General features: G+C 47.6%; 1 protein-coding gene across 1 annotated transcript in view; it reads right to left on the reverse strand.

The window, feature by feature from the left end:
* The window catches only part of RXFP1 (relaxin family peptide receptor 1), a 421,535-nt gene that overhangs the window by 61,129 nt on the left and 344,302 nt on the right, over window positions 1-16,104 (reverse strand). The window contains exon 10 of the mRNA XM_089670400.1: window positions 9,054-9,125. Coding sequence (XP_089526526.1) covers window positions 9,054-9,125 — 72 coding nt within the window. The remainder of the gene's footprint in view (window positions 1-9,053; window positions 9,126-16,104) is intronic.

Raw genomic sequence — 16,104 nt, forward strand, 5'->3', positions numbered from 1 at the left:
CCCGTTCTATGCTTGAACAATAGAGACATTCATTTAAAATGAATATACTTTCCCTGAATTAAAGTGTTAAGTTCACATTTTCTTTTAGTTGTAGAGTACAGGAAGCTCAGCAACTGTTATGTTTTTATGTTTTCCTGTGTTCCTGTGACAAAGTTTTCCCATCCAGTTTTGGTGAGTTTATAACGGATTCCCACGCTATCCAAAATTAAAAAAGAATTTAGCTGTGTCCTCATAAACAATACATTATAAGTATTGGATGATGTCAAGTAAAATTGGATGCTCATAGAATAACTTAGCATATCACTTTTCATTTTATTGGAAATCTCTAGCTCTGACTCCAGGGACATCTCAGACCTCTGCAGATAAACCACTATTTTACACAAAAAAGCAAGTGTAGTGCTACCGCTGTGGGGGCTGCTAGTTGATGCTTGTCCCTGGTTGTTGCTCTGTGCTTGCAAGCTTCTCAATCCCTCTGACACTCTAGGTTCAGATATTTTAGTGCAGACAACACTCTAACAGACAGCGCTCAATAATGCAAATCCTCCTACTTAAGTTGGACTGGGACTGGCTAGGCTGCACTGGTGTGATGTCCGTTAGGTGCAGAACAGCAGCTCTGTTTGGAATCCCCGGACAAAGAGAGTGGGCCCATTGTTTTCAGTCAAATATATAGTCTCTGCCATCAGCCCATTCTGCGGTTCAGCCACATGGGAGGTGTAGTTCAAGAAGTGGTGTGGTAACCTATTGTCCAATGAAACTGGGACTACATGTCCCAAGATTCTCTGCTTTATCCAGGACAGTCATTCTTCACTTTGCTGACAGGAAATGAGGTAGACTTTGGTAAGACAGGCAATAGAGGGAAATGCTAGGTCAACTGTCCCCAAATGATATCTTACTCCATGATGGCATAGTCACCACCTGGCTACATCCTACCCCCACTTGAAAATTTTTGGTCCTCTCAAGATATACCTGGATGCCTAATCTAAGTCTCTGCTTAGATTAGGCATCCATTGAACATCTAAACAAAGTTGATTTTGACAGTACACATTTAGATAACTTTTTTTTCAACCGCAACACAATTTTGCAAACAACTTGCAAACATCGGAATCTATTTGTAAAAGCTTGTTTAGATCATCAAATGAGACAGAGCTTACTAAGGAATGTGCACCGAAGACATAAGTAACCCTCCTAGTAGTATCAGGGGATTAGTTAAGGCCAACCTCTACCTGATGAAGTGAGGTATAAAGTATGACTGCTACACTGAGTAGTGAGTATAAGCTCTTCTGAGCTCTTACCTAGAGTATCATACATGGATATCCTCTCTCAATCTTGAACTTATAGTGTCTCTGACTTCAGGTTCACAGTCTGATTCACAAGGATTCGGCTCAAACTCATGAGTTGCATTGGCAGTACTTGAGCCTGACTCAGCCTCCAAGGCCTTGGATTTAGTGCTGGAATTGAGGGCTCCCAGAGTTTGGATTCTAGGGTATCTGAGGTTTCCTGGCTGACAGGCCTTCATCATCAGGACCATCACGAACCTCAATGACTTTCCTTGTAGGGGAACTGACAGCTTTGGCAACTTTCCCAACAGAGTTATCTGATGGTAGTGGAATCACCTCTGCTGGCTTTGAGGTCATGTCTCTGATCTCCCCACTGGAAGGAGATATACTGCTATTGTCTGAAGAGGATGGCCACAGCCAATCAATAGCTAGCTCTTCATCATTACTTTCTTCCTTCTCCCTAGAAGGGTCATTGTTTAGATGCTGCCATTGAGACCCCAGCCTAAGGCTGGAGCTCACCACCATCCACAACCTCTTTGTTTCCCGCTCCCTCAACCTCCTAGCGATCATGGAAACCTGGATCCAAGCCACTGACTCTACCTCCCCTGCAGCACTCTCCTATGGAGGTCTCATCTGGACCCACTCACCCAGACCCAACGGTCGTAAAGGTGTTGGGGTTGGTCTGCTCATGTCACCACACAGCACCTTCCCCCCCTCTCTGTCCTTCTCCTCCTTCGAGGCCCACTGCATCCGACTATTCTCCCCAACCCCCTGAGGATTGCTGTAATCTACCGGCCTCCTGGACCCATATCCCGCTTCCTTGATGACTTTTCCGCCTGGCTACCCTTCTTTCTCTCCTCCGAGCTACCCGCCATCATCCTTGGGGATTTCAACATCCCTGTCAACATCGACAACGCGGCCACATCCCAACTCCTCCACTTAACTTCCTCTTTTGCACTCGCACAGTGCATACAATCCACCACCCACTCCGATGGGAATATCCTGGACCTTGTCTTCTCCCATCTCTGCGCTCCCCACAACCTCACAAACACCCCCTTCCCTCTCTCTGACCACAACCTTATTACCTTCTCTGTCTCCTTGTCCTCTAACGCCTACCCCTCCAAATGACATACTACTACCGGCCGTAACCTCCGCAACCTGAACCCTGCCCCCCTCCACTCTACAGCTGATCAACTTTACGACAGCATCCTTCCCCTGTCCAGCCCCGACCTGGCCATGACCGCCTATAACAACTCGCTGTCAACCGCCCTTGACTCACTAGCGCCTTTAACCACACGAAACATCAGACCCTGACTGCTCCAGCCCTGGCAGACTGATCACACCAAAACTCTCAAACGACGCAGTCATGCGCTGGAGCAACTATGGCACAAAACCAGATCCCAACTAGCATTCACCTGCTATAAATCTGCCTTCCACACCTACACATCCTCTCTCCACACTGCCAAACAAGCCTACTTCCTGACCCTCATTAAGACCCTCTCTTCCAATCCTCGCCGCCTCTTCTCCACCTTCAACTCTCTACTCTCTCTGCCCCCATCTCCACCCAGCACCTCACTCACCGCCCTTGAGATTGCCAATCACTTCAAAAACAAAATTGACGCAATTCGCAAGGACATCGCCGCTGCTCAAACTTTCTCCCCACCCATCCCCTCATCACCACTCTCCCTCGGCCTCACCACTATTCAGACCTCCACCTCACCTAACATTCCTCACACTGAAGCCCCCTCAACACTCCACTCCTTCGACCTTACTACCATTGAGGAGGTCACCAATGTCTTCTCTGAAGCCCATCCCACCACCTGCCCCCTCGACCCTGTCCCCTCAACTCCTACGCCCTCCCTCTTCCTCCATCCTACACTCCCTCACCACATCTTTAATCTCTCCCTCTCTTCCGGCACATTCCCCTCCCCTCAGAAGCATGTGCACATCACCCCCATACTTAAAAAGCCCTCCCTGGACCCAACTGACCCGAACAACCTTAGACCCATCTCCCTGCTGCCATTCACATCCAAACTCCTCGAGCGCTTAGTCTACAATCGCCTAAGCTCCCACCTCAACGACAACAACCTCCTCGATCCCCTACAGTCCGGCTTCCGTTCCCTTCACTCCATCGAAACCGCCTTACTCAAACTCTCCAACGACCTGCTAACCGCGAAAGCTAATGGCCACTATTCAGTGCTCCTACTCCTCGACCTCTCCGCGGCTTTTGACACAGTCGACCACCCCCTCCTACTCAAAAAACTACACTCCCTTGGCCTCAGAAATTCCGCTCTCTCCTGCCTCTCATCCTACCTATCACAATGCTCCTTCAGCGTTACCTATAACTCTACCACCTCCCCCTCACTCCCCCTCTCTGTTGGGGTCCCTCAAGGCTCTGTCCTCGGGCCCCTTCCCTTCTTCATCTACACATCCTCCCTTGGCCAACTCATACACTCTCATGGCTTCAAGTACCACCTCTATGCCGACGACACCCAAATCTCTCGACCCCTTTCCTCACCCCCTCAGTCTCCACCCGAATCACAAGCCTACTGAATGACATATCAGATTGGATGTCGCTCCACTTCTTTAAACTGAACCTCTCCAAAACTGAGCTCCTAGTCTTCCCCCCAGCCCGCACACCACCACCCAGTGACTTCTCCATCACGTCCAACAATGCCACCATCAGGCCCGCCCCGCAGGCCAGAGTACTTGGTGTCATTCTTGACTCCAATCTATCCTTCCAGCCCCAAGTCCTATCACTAACACTCATGCAGACTCCACCTCCGCAACATCGCCAAAATACACACGTTCCTAACCCCAGAAACCACTAAGCAGCTCATCCACTCCCTCATCATATCATGACTCGACTACTGCAACTCCCTCCTCACTGGCCTGCCTCGCCACAGGCTAACCCCACTTCAGTCGATCCTGAATACGGCAGCCAGATTCATCCACCTTACCAATCGCTCCATTTCCGCCACCCCCCTCTGCCAATCCCTCCACTGGCTTCCGATTGCCCAACGGATCAAATTCAAAATCCTAACACTGATGTACAAAGCTGTCTATCATACTGCCCCAATCTATATCACCGACCTAAAATCCAAGTACCACCCTACACGCACTCTCCGCTCCTCACAAGACCTCCTTCTCTCTAGTTCCCTAGTCTCCTCCTCCCATGCCCACCTCCAGGACTTCTCCAGGGCGTCACCCATACTCTGGAACTCCCTACCCCAATCCATCAGACTATCACCTACTCTCCTCTCCTTTAGGCGCACCCTGAAAAACCACCTCTTCAGGGAAGCCTACCCCACCCCCTGCTAATTCCCGACATCCTCCACTCTTCCTACCACTCCATCCCCCACAGCTATTTCCTTCTGTACCACTATCCCCTCCCTCCTAGATTGTAAGCTCCAAGGAGCAGGGCCCTCGAACCCCTCGTGTATCGCATTGTATTGTTATTGTACTGTCGCATGTTCTGTCTCCCATTTTAATGTACAGCGCTGAGCAAACTGTTGGCGCTTTATAAATACTGTATAATAATAATAATACAGTGGACTTTGAATTGGGTAACTGGGGCACTCGGATTGCTTTAGAGATGGGAAGCAGGTGGTTTCTTTACCACATTTTCAATGTGATAGACCTCCTGCACTCCTAACTAAAGCCTTATCAGCGTATCACAGAGGTAAAGCTGCCAACATTCAGTCATATACCTATAGACAAGTATGAAAAATAAAACAAAACAAAAAGTAATGTGGCCCTACTACCATATAAATCCTTCACATATTGACACACTGAATTTGCATAAATATAAGTGAAATAGTGCAAATGAGTGAACAAAGACCAAATCAACAATTAATAAACCGTGATGGACAACAGTGTAAAGTTATCTCACACAATAACACGTGTAACAAGTGCCAACCAACAGGTCCAATTAGGGACCAAGCTTAGGCTGATAGTGCCCCAAATGATCCAAATGGATCTAATAGTGATCAACAGACAACAAAAGTCCAAAAAGGGACTCGGCATAAATGCGTGCTGCAAAACCTCCCACCAGAACAAATAAATTGTTCCAACCACACAAAAAAAAATCATAAGTGCATTCCAAAAAACATATAATGAAGTCTAATCATGCAAAAAATTTACATATATAAATGCATAATACAACAGATAATATAGTAAAATATAGTAAAAAAGTCCTGTGAAGTGAAAAAACACTTATCAGCAATCAACAAAATAAAGTCCACATAAATTCTTTAAACACAAAGTGATGACAGGTGTGCAAAGATATCCAAAGTGGCTGAATTGCCCGCTCATGTCCCTCTTGCGACCCACACAGGGTCAAAGAGCCTTTAGGATCACTAATACTTGGATCCTTAATACTTGGGACTCCTCCACAGCTCTCCACAATGGTCTCCCCTCAAGTACAGGCTCAAATACAGGCTCACAGCACATCAGATCTCCTCTCCAGGCAATAAGATGGTAAATAGCCACTCAATCCCTCAGAAAATATAAGTAAATACTTGCATAGTGTAAAACCATTTATTCACTGATACAGCAGTAATACAATCTAATGTGCTCTCACATTTATATATCATCTTTCCCATCACATTTAATTCAAACCTAAGATCAGATGTAGTTGCATGGATGTCCAAGGTGTCTCAAGATGGTGTCTGACCGGAAGTGCATCACCGCCGACGCGTATCGTCACGCTTGTCACGTGACTTCATCAGGGCTCTATTTCACTTATATTTATGCAAATTCAGTGTGTCAATATGTGAAGGATTTATATGGTGGTAGTAATACATTTTCAGCAGCCCAGCATGCCCTTCTGGACTAATTGGAAATCCCTAGCTCTGACTCCAGGGACATGTCAGACCTCTGCAGATAAACCACTATTTTATACACAAAAAGCAAGTGTAGCACTACCGCTGTGGGAACTGCTAATTGATGCTTGTCCCTGGTTGTTGCTCTGTGCTTGCAAACTTCTCAACCCTTCTGACACTCTAGGTTCAGACATTTTAGTGTAGAAAACACTCTAACAGACAGCGCTCAGCAATGCGAATCCTCCTAGTTAAGTTGGACTGGGACTGGCTAGGCTGCACTGGAGTGGTCGTTCGATCGCTAGCTGCCACGTACTTCACTGGAGACTGAAATGACAAGGTTGGCCTCACTTGTGTCACTAGCCCTGACCCCACTGGAAGTGGAACAGATGGTGTCTAGGGACCAGGGGGACAAGAGTGCCAGCAGATTTTGTTTGCAGCACTTGCAGCTGGAGTCCTTAAAAGACTGATGGACCACCGATTCAGGAACAGTAGCGATATGCAGAGCTGGTATGGTAGATCACCAGGCGTGCACCAGAGCAAAGCAGGAAGCTGGGATGGAAGACAGGAGCAATGTCATAGGAATAGTCGGGGTCATCAACGGTCGGACAGCGAGGTACCAAATCACAAGCATGCCAAATTCGGGAGCAGAGCCGTGGTCAGGAACAAGTATCAAGCAGGAGAGTAATCAAAAGTCAGGTCAGGAACAAGCCTGATCAGCAACAAGGAAATCACACAGGAACGAGCAGGAAATGGGGAACAGCTGAAGACCAGTCAGCACTCAGCACAGGCAGAGGCAACTTTTAAATAGTCCGTCTGGCGCCAATCTTTGCTGTGTGCGTGAGTGTGCGCGATCGCGCATTTCTGTGCACATGCGCACGTCTATTCACCAGCCATCTCACGGGAATTCCCTTATACTAGCTCTTCATCATCACTTTCTTCCTTCTCCCCAAGAGGGTAATTGGCTAGATGCTGCCGTTGAGACCACAGCCTAAGGCTGGAGCTTACAGTGGACTTTGAATTGGGTAACTGGGGCACTCAGATTGCTTTAGAGATGGGAAGCAGGTGGTTTCTATACCACATTTTCAGCAGTCCAGTGTGCCCTTCTGGAAAATTTGGTAATCTGGATCTGTGTAGATGTGCCCCTGAGAAATGCCGCTTACTGGTTTTCCTCTCCTCACACGCTGTCAGCGTGAGGAGAGGACTACATGCTAGGGACAATTTAGACAGGATCCAATTAACCTACCAGCATATCTTTGTATTGTAGGAGGAAACCCACGCAGGCACAGGGAGAACATACAAACTCCAGGCAGGTGGTGCTGTGGCTAGGATTTGAACCAATGACCTTAGTACTTCCAAGCAGAATTGCTAACCATTTAGCCACTGTGCTGCCCGTATACAGAATTTCTAACATTAGGAGAAACTGAGATTATTTTCTTCTTCATGGATTTAAGAAAATATGTAATAATATTTAAGGGTCCTTTCACACAAAACGGGGTAATGCTCAAAATTTCCATTGTCATACATTTTGACTGGCACTCCAATGGGCTAAGGTAACACAATGCAAATATGTAGATGAGCCCTATACTATTGGTATTCGGGCTTTTGCAGATGCTCTCTGCTCTTGGTTTCTCATTCTCGGTTTTCTAGAGTACCTCTCATGAGGCAAGATTTTAATAACATTTACATAATGCTGATATGTTAATCTTATCTAGCAAAGCTTTGCATTAAGCATTGCAATTTCATGCATACAGTGGATATTTGCCTTCATTTAAGACAAAATAACATTTAGTGTTCATTTAATTTTGCTCTGTGCAGGAAAAATATTTCTTGAGATTTGAAAAATAGCTGGTGAAATAATCTGTATAATAGGATAGGATGATAAATAGATTTACTTTAGCTGCCAATGCCATGTTTAGTAATGAATACACTTATTCCCTAAATATGAAGCATAAGGGAAATGTTAATTTATGTTAATCCTTTACATCGTGTCAGATTACTTCACCCTAGTTCTTTGCAAATCCAAGGCTAAAAAATTTGCTCAGTGATCATTATGTAAAATAATACTTTTTCCAAAACACTGTGTGTTGGTCACATATTTTGTCTGGAAGAAGGGCTAAACCCTGCAATTGTTTTTGCAGAACAGTTAATTTTATGCTTATAGTTTTCGGTAAAGAGCAACTCTACCCAAACTGTATTTTTGCATTTTGGATGACATTGGGCACAATTTGATCCCCCTTTGCTGCTTCACTGTTGTCCAGGACCTCAGTTGAACCTTTTGCCAGTATCAACTTTTCAGATTAGCAATCATCCCTGGCCTGTGAATTCTCCATATACTATATCCTGTGGAAAATTCACTAGTAGACACTGCATTCTGCCCCGCTTTTAGATTCCTCATAGGCATATATGGAAACTACCTTGACAACAGTAGTCAAGGATGGGCAAGTCATATCAGGGGTGAGAAAAGATCTTTTTGCTGGACAGCAATGAAAACCAGATAGGGGTGGAATCTTGCATAGCTATACCCAACATGGAGAAGTACGCTTGGGTGGAATTGTTCCGTAGATGTAATTACATTTTTTAAGATCTTATTTCTTATGTTTAGGACTATGGGTTTAAAAGTATTAACAAGCATTCCTTGAATTAGGTAGTGGGATAGAGGACAAGCTGCTGAACCAGGTTAATTCGTTTCTCAGTCAGTTAAAATGATTGAGCACCGTCCATTTCCAAGTCTAAGATTTATTTTTTTAATTTTTGGCTAATTTTGTAAATACAGTTTTCTTACTGAATTACCTATATACAACATGACAACATGACAGAATATATTATGAGTACGTAGTGAGGTGTTAGCTAAGGTAATACTTACAAAACAGCCTTCATACTAAACTATGTACAATATGACAACTCATAATATTTTATAGGGGCTTACTGAAGAATTAGCAAAGGGAATACTTACAAAACAGTTAAAGTAACACAGGAGTTGAAAGTTGTGTTTCTTAAGGCTGGAATATTATTTCCTTCAAAGTCCCTGGAAAAAAGAACACTTTATAGAAATAAAATAAAAACTGTCTTTTTTCTTTGTAGTTCAAAGAAAACCTTTAGTAAAGTTGTTTGTAGTTATGAATGTCTATGTGATCAGCTTAAAGTAGTATTAAACCCCAAACAAGAATGTAATATATTGCAGCTTACCAATCATTAGAGGTGGTGGCTGCATTTGTTTTCTCTTTTTACCCTCTGTTTTCACCTGGTGATCTGGCCAGTAATACACCTCCTACACTCTGGATGAAGGAGCACAAGAGACATATTTTGACAGCAGCATTGATAATCTGGTGGAGGGGGGGGAGTGTTAGATGTATGTCAGATTTCTATACACTAGGTGAAACTAAACTCCAGCTTACCCTTTATAAGCAGTCACCGCAATTAGTTTTTTTCTTTTGAGATATGATTAATTTATTACAGGTATTTATATAACACCAATAGTTTACATACATACACAGTGTATATATTGTACATTCACATCAGTCCCTGTCCTAAGGTCCATAACATTCCTACATACTAGGGCTAATTTAGACAGGATCCCCTTAACCTACCTGTATATCTTTGGAGTGTGGGAAGAAACCAGAATACGTAGAGGAAACCCACACGTGCACAGGGAGAACATATGGGTAGTGCTGTGGTTGGGATTCAAACAGGCAACCCTAGTGCTGTGAGGCAGAAGTGCTAACCAGAAGCTGCTAAAGCTGACAGTTGTAAGCACCCCACTCCATGGTAAATTGTTTGTCTCATCCCTCTAATTACTACTGTTACAGAGTGCCCGTGCCTCCCCCACCCCCCTTGTGCCTGATGTCCCCTCCGTGTCACTTCACCCCCCCCTTCTCAGGTCCTCGCATCCTGCCACAGCCTTTGAAGACAGGCTACGCAGGATGGGAGGAAAGTGATCCCTATGGCAGCCATTTAGCCGGAAGAGGGGTGACTCCCCCACCAGGGGACTCCTGCGCAGTGCCGCTGACTTGTCTCCGGGTGCCCCTCCTGGTGCGTAGCATGGGCACAAGGCTTCCCGCGCTCTGCGCCCGCTGGAGACAAAGGCCGTGCTCCCTGAGTGCGGCCCGAGTGAGGGGGCGTGCCTCGTTGCCCCTGGGCAGGCATCCTGAGCCAGCTTAAGAAGGCTGGCGCGGGACCCAGTTTGTGTGTTCGTCCCCTGTTCGGGACAGGGTGCTGTGCGGGGTCTGAGCTGAGGCCAGACCCCACAGCCAAGACTCTGCCGAGTCCCTGCAAGCCTGCTGTGTCCCTGACAAGCTGACCGTTGTGTTGATCCCCTGCACGAGAGAGAGAGAGAACAGCTGTTGGGAGGTCTGAGCTGAGGTCAGACCCCACAGCCAAGACCCCACTGAGTCCCCGTGAGCCTGCTGTTGTCCCTGGAAAGCTGAACCCTGGCTGCTGACCGCTTTGTCCCTGGAAAGCTATGTGAGGTCTGAGCTGAGGTCAGACCCCACAGCCAAGACCACGCTGAGTCCCCGTAAGCCTGCTGTTGTCCCTGGAAAGCTGAGTCCCCGTGAGCCTGCTGTTGTCCCTGGAAAGCTGTGTGAGGTTTGACCTGAGGTCAGACCCTACAGCCAAGACCCCGCTGAGTTCCCATGAGCCTGCTGTTGTCCCTGGAAAGCTGTGTGAGGTCTGAGCTGAGGTCAGACCCCACAGCCAAGAACCTGCTGACTCCCCGTGAGCCTGCTGTTGTCCTTGGAAAGCTGCCCCCTGTCTGCTGATCGAGTATCCCTGGAAGCCACCTGCTGCTGAGTGTCTGCAAGCTGCCTACTGTGAGTGTCTGCAAGCCGCCTACCGTGAGTGTCCCTACAAGCTGCCTGCTGCTGAGCGTCTGCAAGCCGCCTACTGTGAGTGTCCCTACAAGCCGCCTGCTGCTGAGTGTCCGCAAGCCGCCTACCGTGAGTGCCCAGATTACCCTTGCCTGAACTGCCCCTATTGTGTGCACAGATTACCCTTGCCTGAACTGCCCCTATTGTGTGACGGGATTAATACTTGCTCGGACTGCCTATTGCGTGTCTGGAGTACCGTAGCTACCTGGACTGCCCCCACCCCCGAGTGCTCGGGCCATCGCTACCTAGATTGCCCTATCGTGAGCCGGATTACAATTATTTTGGGCTCCTTCCCTCTCTTCCCCTTTTTGGGTACCTGGACGCTACCTTCCTACCCTGATTGAGTGCCTTCCATAGTTCAATAAAGCTCTGTGTGTTTACCATCTTCTTTGTGTGTTCTGTCCTGCCTACACTTCCGTCACAACATTTGCAGAAGAGTTTGTTCTTTAGAAAAACAACAGACTTACTGGCAAAATCACCACATGCAAATAAAAGAGAGAAATCCTAAAAAGAATCTAAGAATTGGTAAGCTGCAATATAATAAATGTAATTTTGGGTTTATTTGTTTCTCACTACATATGCTGGCTGTACTTCCCGCTTAGTAGTGCTGCATATTGATTGTACAATACTGTTCTTCTCTCTTGGTGCAATTCTATCAGTCTAGATATAAGCCAGCAGATTTGCATTAGTCAGAACTTGTGTTGATTCAGAGTGGTCACTTCAAACATTAGCTTAGGTAAACCAACCAATCCACACTATGCTTAAGCTAGTTTTCTCAGTCAGATGGCAAAGTACTCCAAAAGACAACACATCAGTTCACTTTCCTAAGCAGAGTGGTAGCAGCACCTTCCTAAGCAGGGAACCCAAGCTCCAAGGGAGGCCACCTGCAACGTGACGTTTAATAAGAAATACTGTATAATAAAGTATAGCACTACCCCCACCACGGTCGCTGTGTAATTTTCGGGTTCCCTTTCTTTCTTGATCCCACTCTGGAAGCCCAACCCCAGCTGACACCACCTTAAACCTCTGGCCAGAAAAATGTTGTGGCTGCAACCATAAAAATAGAATCACACACAGTTTAGAATGAACTAATATTTAGAGTGTATTGAGATCAAATGTAGGCAAAGTAAAGCAACAGAACATATGTGCATGAGATAACGGCTGTCACTCTAGTAACTTCAAGTAAAGGTCACAACATAGCATAATCTTAAATTAATCTCAGTTCTAGAGGTCCTGCAATTCAGAATTCAACCAATAGCCTGAGTCCTGAGATGTTTCTTCCCTCAATGAGCAGAGAAACTACCAAACAGTGCGGCTAACTCACTTTGGGCTCTCAAAGGCTGATGTCAGGGTTCTCTCACCCAGTCCTTGGTCTCGATCAGGTGACAGAAAGTCTCTCTGTAGACAGGGGCTCCCATTTCCTTGTAGTTCCTCCTTCAGAGGTCACTCAGGATAGCAGCACTCCAGCTCGCCTGCTCTCAGGGCTTTTCGCCCGACTTGTCAGCGATGTCAGTGGTAAGCAATTCTCCCTCTCTCCTCCACTCTCCGTGGTTTGGCCCAGCTGGGACCTCTGGTGACCCGCACGATCCTCTCCTCACACCTCTCCCTCCACTTCCTGTACTCTTTTTCCCGGGTTCCTGTACTTATCTGCCCCCCACCCATTAGCTAGCTCTTCCAGGAAATGTAGTTTATTAGCTCCCTGTCAAACAGTGAAATTCTGCAATTCAGGCTACTAATCCCGCAAAGCTTTTCAAAAGGGTCTGTTGAACAACAATTCAAAATGTTCAAGTCACATTAATAATTACTTTCAAAATATATTCATGTGAAATATACAATATTCCTGTTTAATATAAACATATTACATGTGCTATGAAATACAGGGATCAAAGACGTACAGTAATCAAGCAAAAATATAAATCAGTCATTGAGGCAAATCTGTCCTAAATAATATTCAGTGAAAACTGTATGTTAAATCCAACAGTAAATCAAAAGATATAAATGTTAATCAAATGCCAACCTATCAAGGTCCTACCTTTCCTCAGGGCTTGTGCTGCTCCATGTGCTGGCATCCATCTTGGGTCTGCAAAGCATTGTGGGATCCTTTATGCTTTCAGCCCTCTGCGGCTCCTCCCAGGAGGTGGCGGCTTATCACATTTAAGTCTGCTGTTTGCAGCTGTCCATTGCATTTGTGTCCTGTCTGTTGCACAGCAGCAAGCTCCTGTTTAGTTAACTCTTTGCTCTCCTGGATACCGACTCGGCTTTGGCTAAGACTCCTCCTGGCTTCTGACCCCAGCTCTGGCGACCATTCTTCCTGGTTTCTGACCCCGGCTCTGGCGACCATTCTTCCTGGCTTCTGACCCCGGCTCTGGCGACCATTCTTCCTGGCTTCTGACCCCGGCTTTGGCTACGATTCCCGCTGGTTCTCGACTTGATTATCCTGGAAGACGACCTCGGCAGGAGAACTTCTGTCCTACCAAGTCATCCACTGTTGCTGTCGGACTTGCATAGACTGTTGCCTTGTTTCTGTGTAAATAAACCTATCTTTAATTGCACCTCCTTGTGTGTCTGGCTCCTCGCTCCCTGACACTACACGAATGCCAAGAATCCTGACAGTGCAGGTACGCCCTCGCTCCCTATGTTGGTTGCCAGACTTGATCAGCAGGATCTCTTGTTGGATCAGTTCGCTCAGGCGTTGCAGACGCTGCTTGCATGCACAGCGCACCTTGCTCCTGGTGCAATTAGGCCGGTTGTCTCTCCAGTGGTAGCTCCCGCTGCTGCTCCGGTTGTTGTGCCTACCTCTGCATCTGCTGCTGCACCTGCGGTGCCCAGAGGTATGACTGGTTCTGCCCCCCCTTCCACAGCGCTTTGGGGGTGAGCCGAGTCAGTGTCGGGGTTTCCTTAACCAAGTGGGCATATATTTTGAGTTGATACCCCACGCTTTTCCTACTGAGAGGTCAAAGGTGGGCTTCCTAATCTCGCTGCTCTCGGACAATGCCTTGGCCTGGGCAAATCCCTTATGGAAGAACAATAACCCTGTGATTCACGAGTTTGCCGGTTTTGTTGCCTCCTTTCGTAGGGTATTTGATGTGCCTGCTCGCTCCGCCTCTGCTGCCAAGCTGCTCATGTCCATGCATCAGGGTTCACGGACTGTTGCCGAGTACGCCATAGAATTTCGTACCCTGGTGGCAGAGGTGGGTTGGAACAATGAGGCTCTGGTGGCTGCTTTCTCTCATGGTCTCTCAGATGCGTTGAAGGACGAGATTGCAGCCAAAGAACTGCCTGTGGAGCTCGAAGCACTCATTTCCTTCCTAATCCTGATTGACACCAGGCTCAGGGAGAGGCCTTCACTTAAGGAGCGTCTGCGGAGACCTCCTAACCGATTGGTGCCTACGTTTTCTGTCCCACCCATTCCTCCCTCTCCTCCCACGCCTCCTGGGGATGGCTTGTCGGGCGGTGAGCCCATGCAGCTGGGGTTTGCTCGTCTTTCCGAGGGGGAGCGGGCCTCTCGGCGTCGGGAGGGTCGCTGCCTGTACTGTGGTCTCGGTGGGCATTTTTGGCAGTCCTGTCTGGTCCGTCCAGGAAACGCTCGCACCTGAGATCCTGTCGGGGGCAGATCTTGGGTAGAGTTTCCTCGTCCCCGGTGTCCCGCAAAGATAAACCGCTAATCACCGTTATCCTCTCTTGGGCGGAAGGCTCGGTGATGGCCCAGGTATTGGTAGACTCTGGTGCTGGCGGGTTGTTTATGGACAGTTCGTTTGCTGCTCAGTACTCCATTCCTCTGCAGGCTCGAGTTACTCCATTGGTTCTCGAGGCGATAGATGGCAGGCCCCTGCAACCGCCGCAGGTTACCCACGAGACCCTGCCGGTTGAAGTAGCTATTGGGGCTGTTCACAGGGAGTTGGCCTGTTTCCAGGTAATTTCTTCTCTGCACTACTCCGTGGTTTTGGGATATCCCTGGCTTAAGAAGCACAATCCGACCTTTAATTGGAGGTCGGCCGAGATTCTCTCGTGGTCTCCACAGTGTGGGGCCGGTTGCATCCATGGACCTGTTAAGGTGTTGTGTGCCTCCTCAGACTCTGTGTTGCCCACTGACTACGGGGAGTACTTGGACGTGTTTGACAAGGTGCGCGCCGGTGCTCTGCCTCCTCATCGTCCATACGATTGTGCCATAGTATGCAACCCGGTGCCACTCCTCCTCGTGGCAGGGTGTATCCTCTTTCGGTTGCGGAGAATCAGGCCATGGAGGAGTACGTTGTGGATGCGCTTTCCCGGGGGCACATTCGTAAGTCTACTTCCCCAGCAGTAGCTGGCTTTTTCTTTGTGAAAAAGAAGGGCGGTGAATTGAGGCCTTGCATTGATTATAGGGGTCTCAATCGATTCACAATTAAGAATGCTTACCCAATTCCGTTGTTTACCGAGTTGTTCGACCGCCTCAAGGGAGCAACGGTCTTTACTAAACTTGACCTTAGGGCTGCGTACAACCTCATACAGATCAGGAAGGGCGACCAGTGGAAGACCGTGTTCAACACCAGAACCAGCCACTATGAATCCCTGGTTATGCCCTTCGGGTTGTGTAACGCGCCCGCGGTCTTTCAGGAGTTCATTAATGATGTCTTTCGTGACTTGTTGCAGCAGTGCGTGGTGGTTTACTTGGACGACATCCTGGTTTACTCTGCATCTATGGAGTCTCATATCCAGGATGTCAAGCGGGTGCTGCAATGGTTACGTGAGAACGAGCTTTTCTGTAAGCTCGAGAAGTGTGAATTTCACCGATCCCAGGTTGCCTTTTTGGGCTACATCATTTCCGCTGTGGGATTCTCCATGGACCCTCAGAAGGTTTTGGTGGTTCTGCAGTGGTCTCTTCCCAGTGGTCTTCGGTCCATTCAGAGCTTTTTGGGATTCGCCAACTATTATCGGAAGTTTATCAGGAACTTCTCCACGCTGGCCAAGCCTCTCTCAGATCTGACCAAGAAGGGCAGTAATCCCCACGAGTGGTCATCCGAGGCCATCTTAGCTTTCGAAGCTCTGAAATCCGCCTTCGTTTCGGCTCCGATACTGTCTCATCCCAATCCTGGGTTGCCCTTTGTCCTCGAGGTTGATGCATCTGAAACGGGAGTAGGCGCCCTCCAGTCTCAGCGT

Source organism: Staurois parvus, unplaced genomic scaffold, assembly GCF_062004578.1.
Source record: "Staurois parvus isolate SC_StPar_1 unplaced genomic scaffold, SC_StPar_1.0 ptg000090l, whole genome shotgun sequence".
Lineage (NCBI taxonomy): Eukaryota > Metazoa > Chordata > Amphibia > Anura > Ranidae > Staurois > Staurois parvus.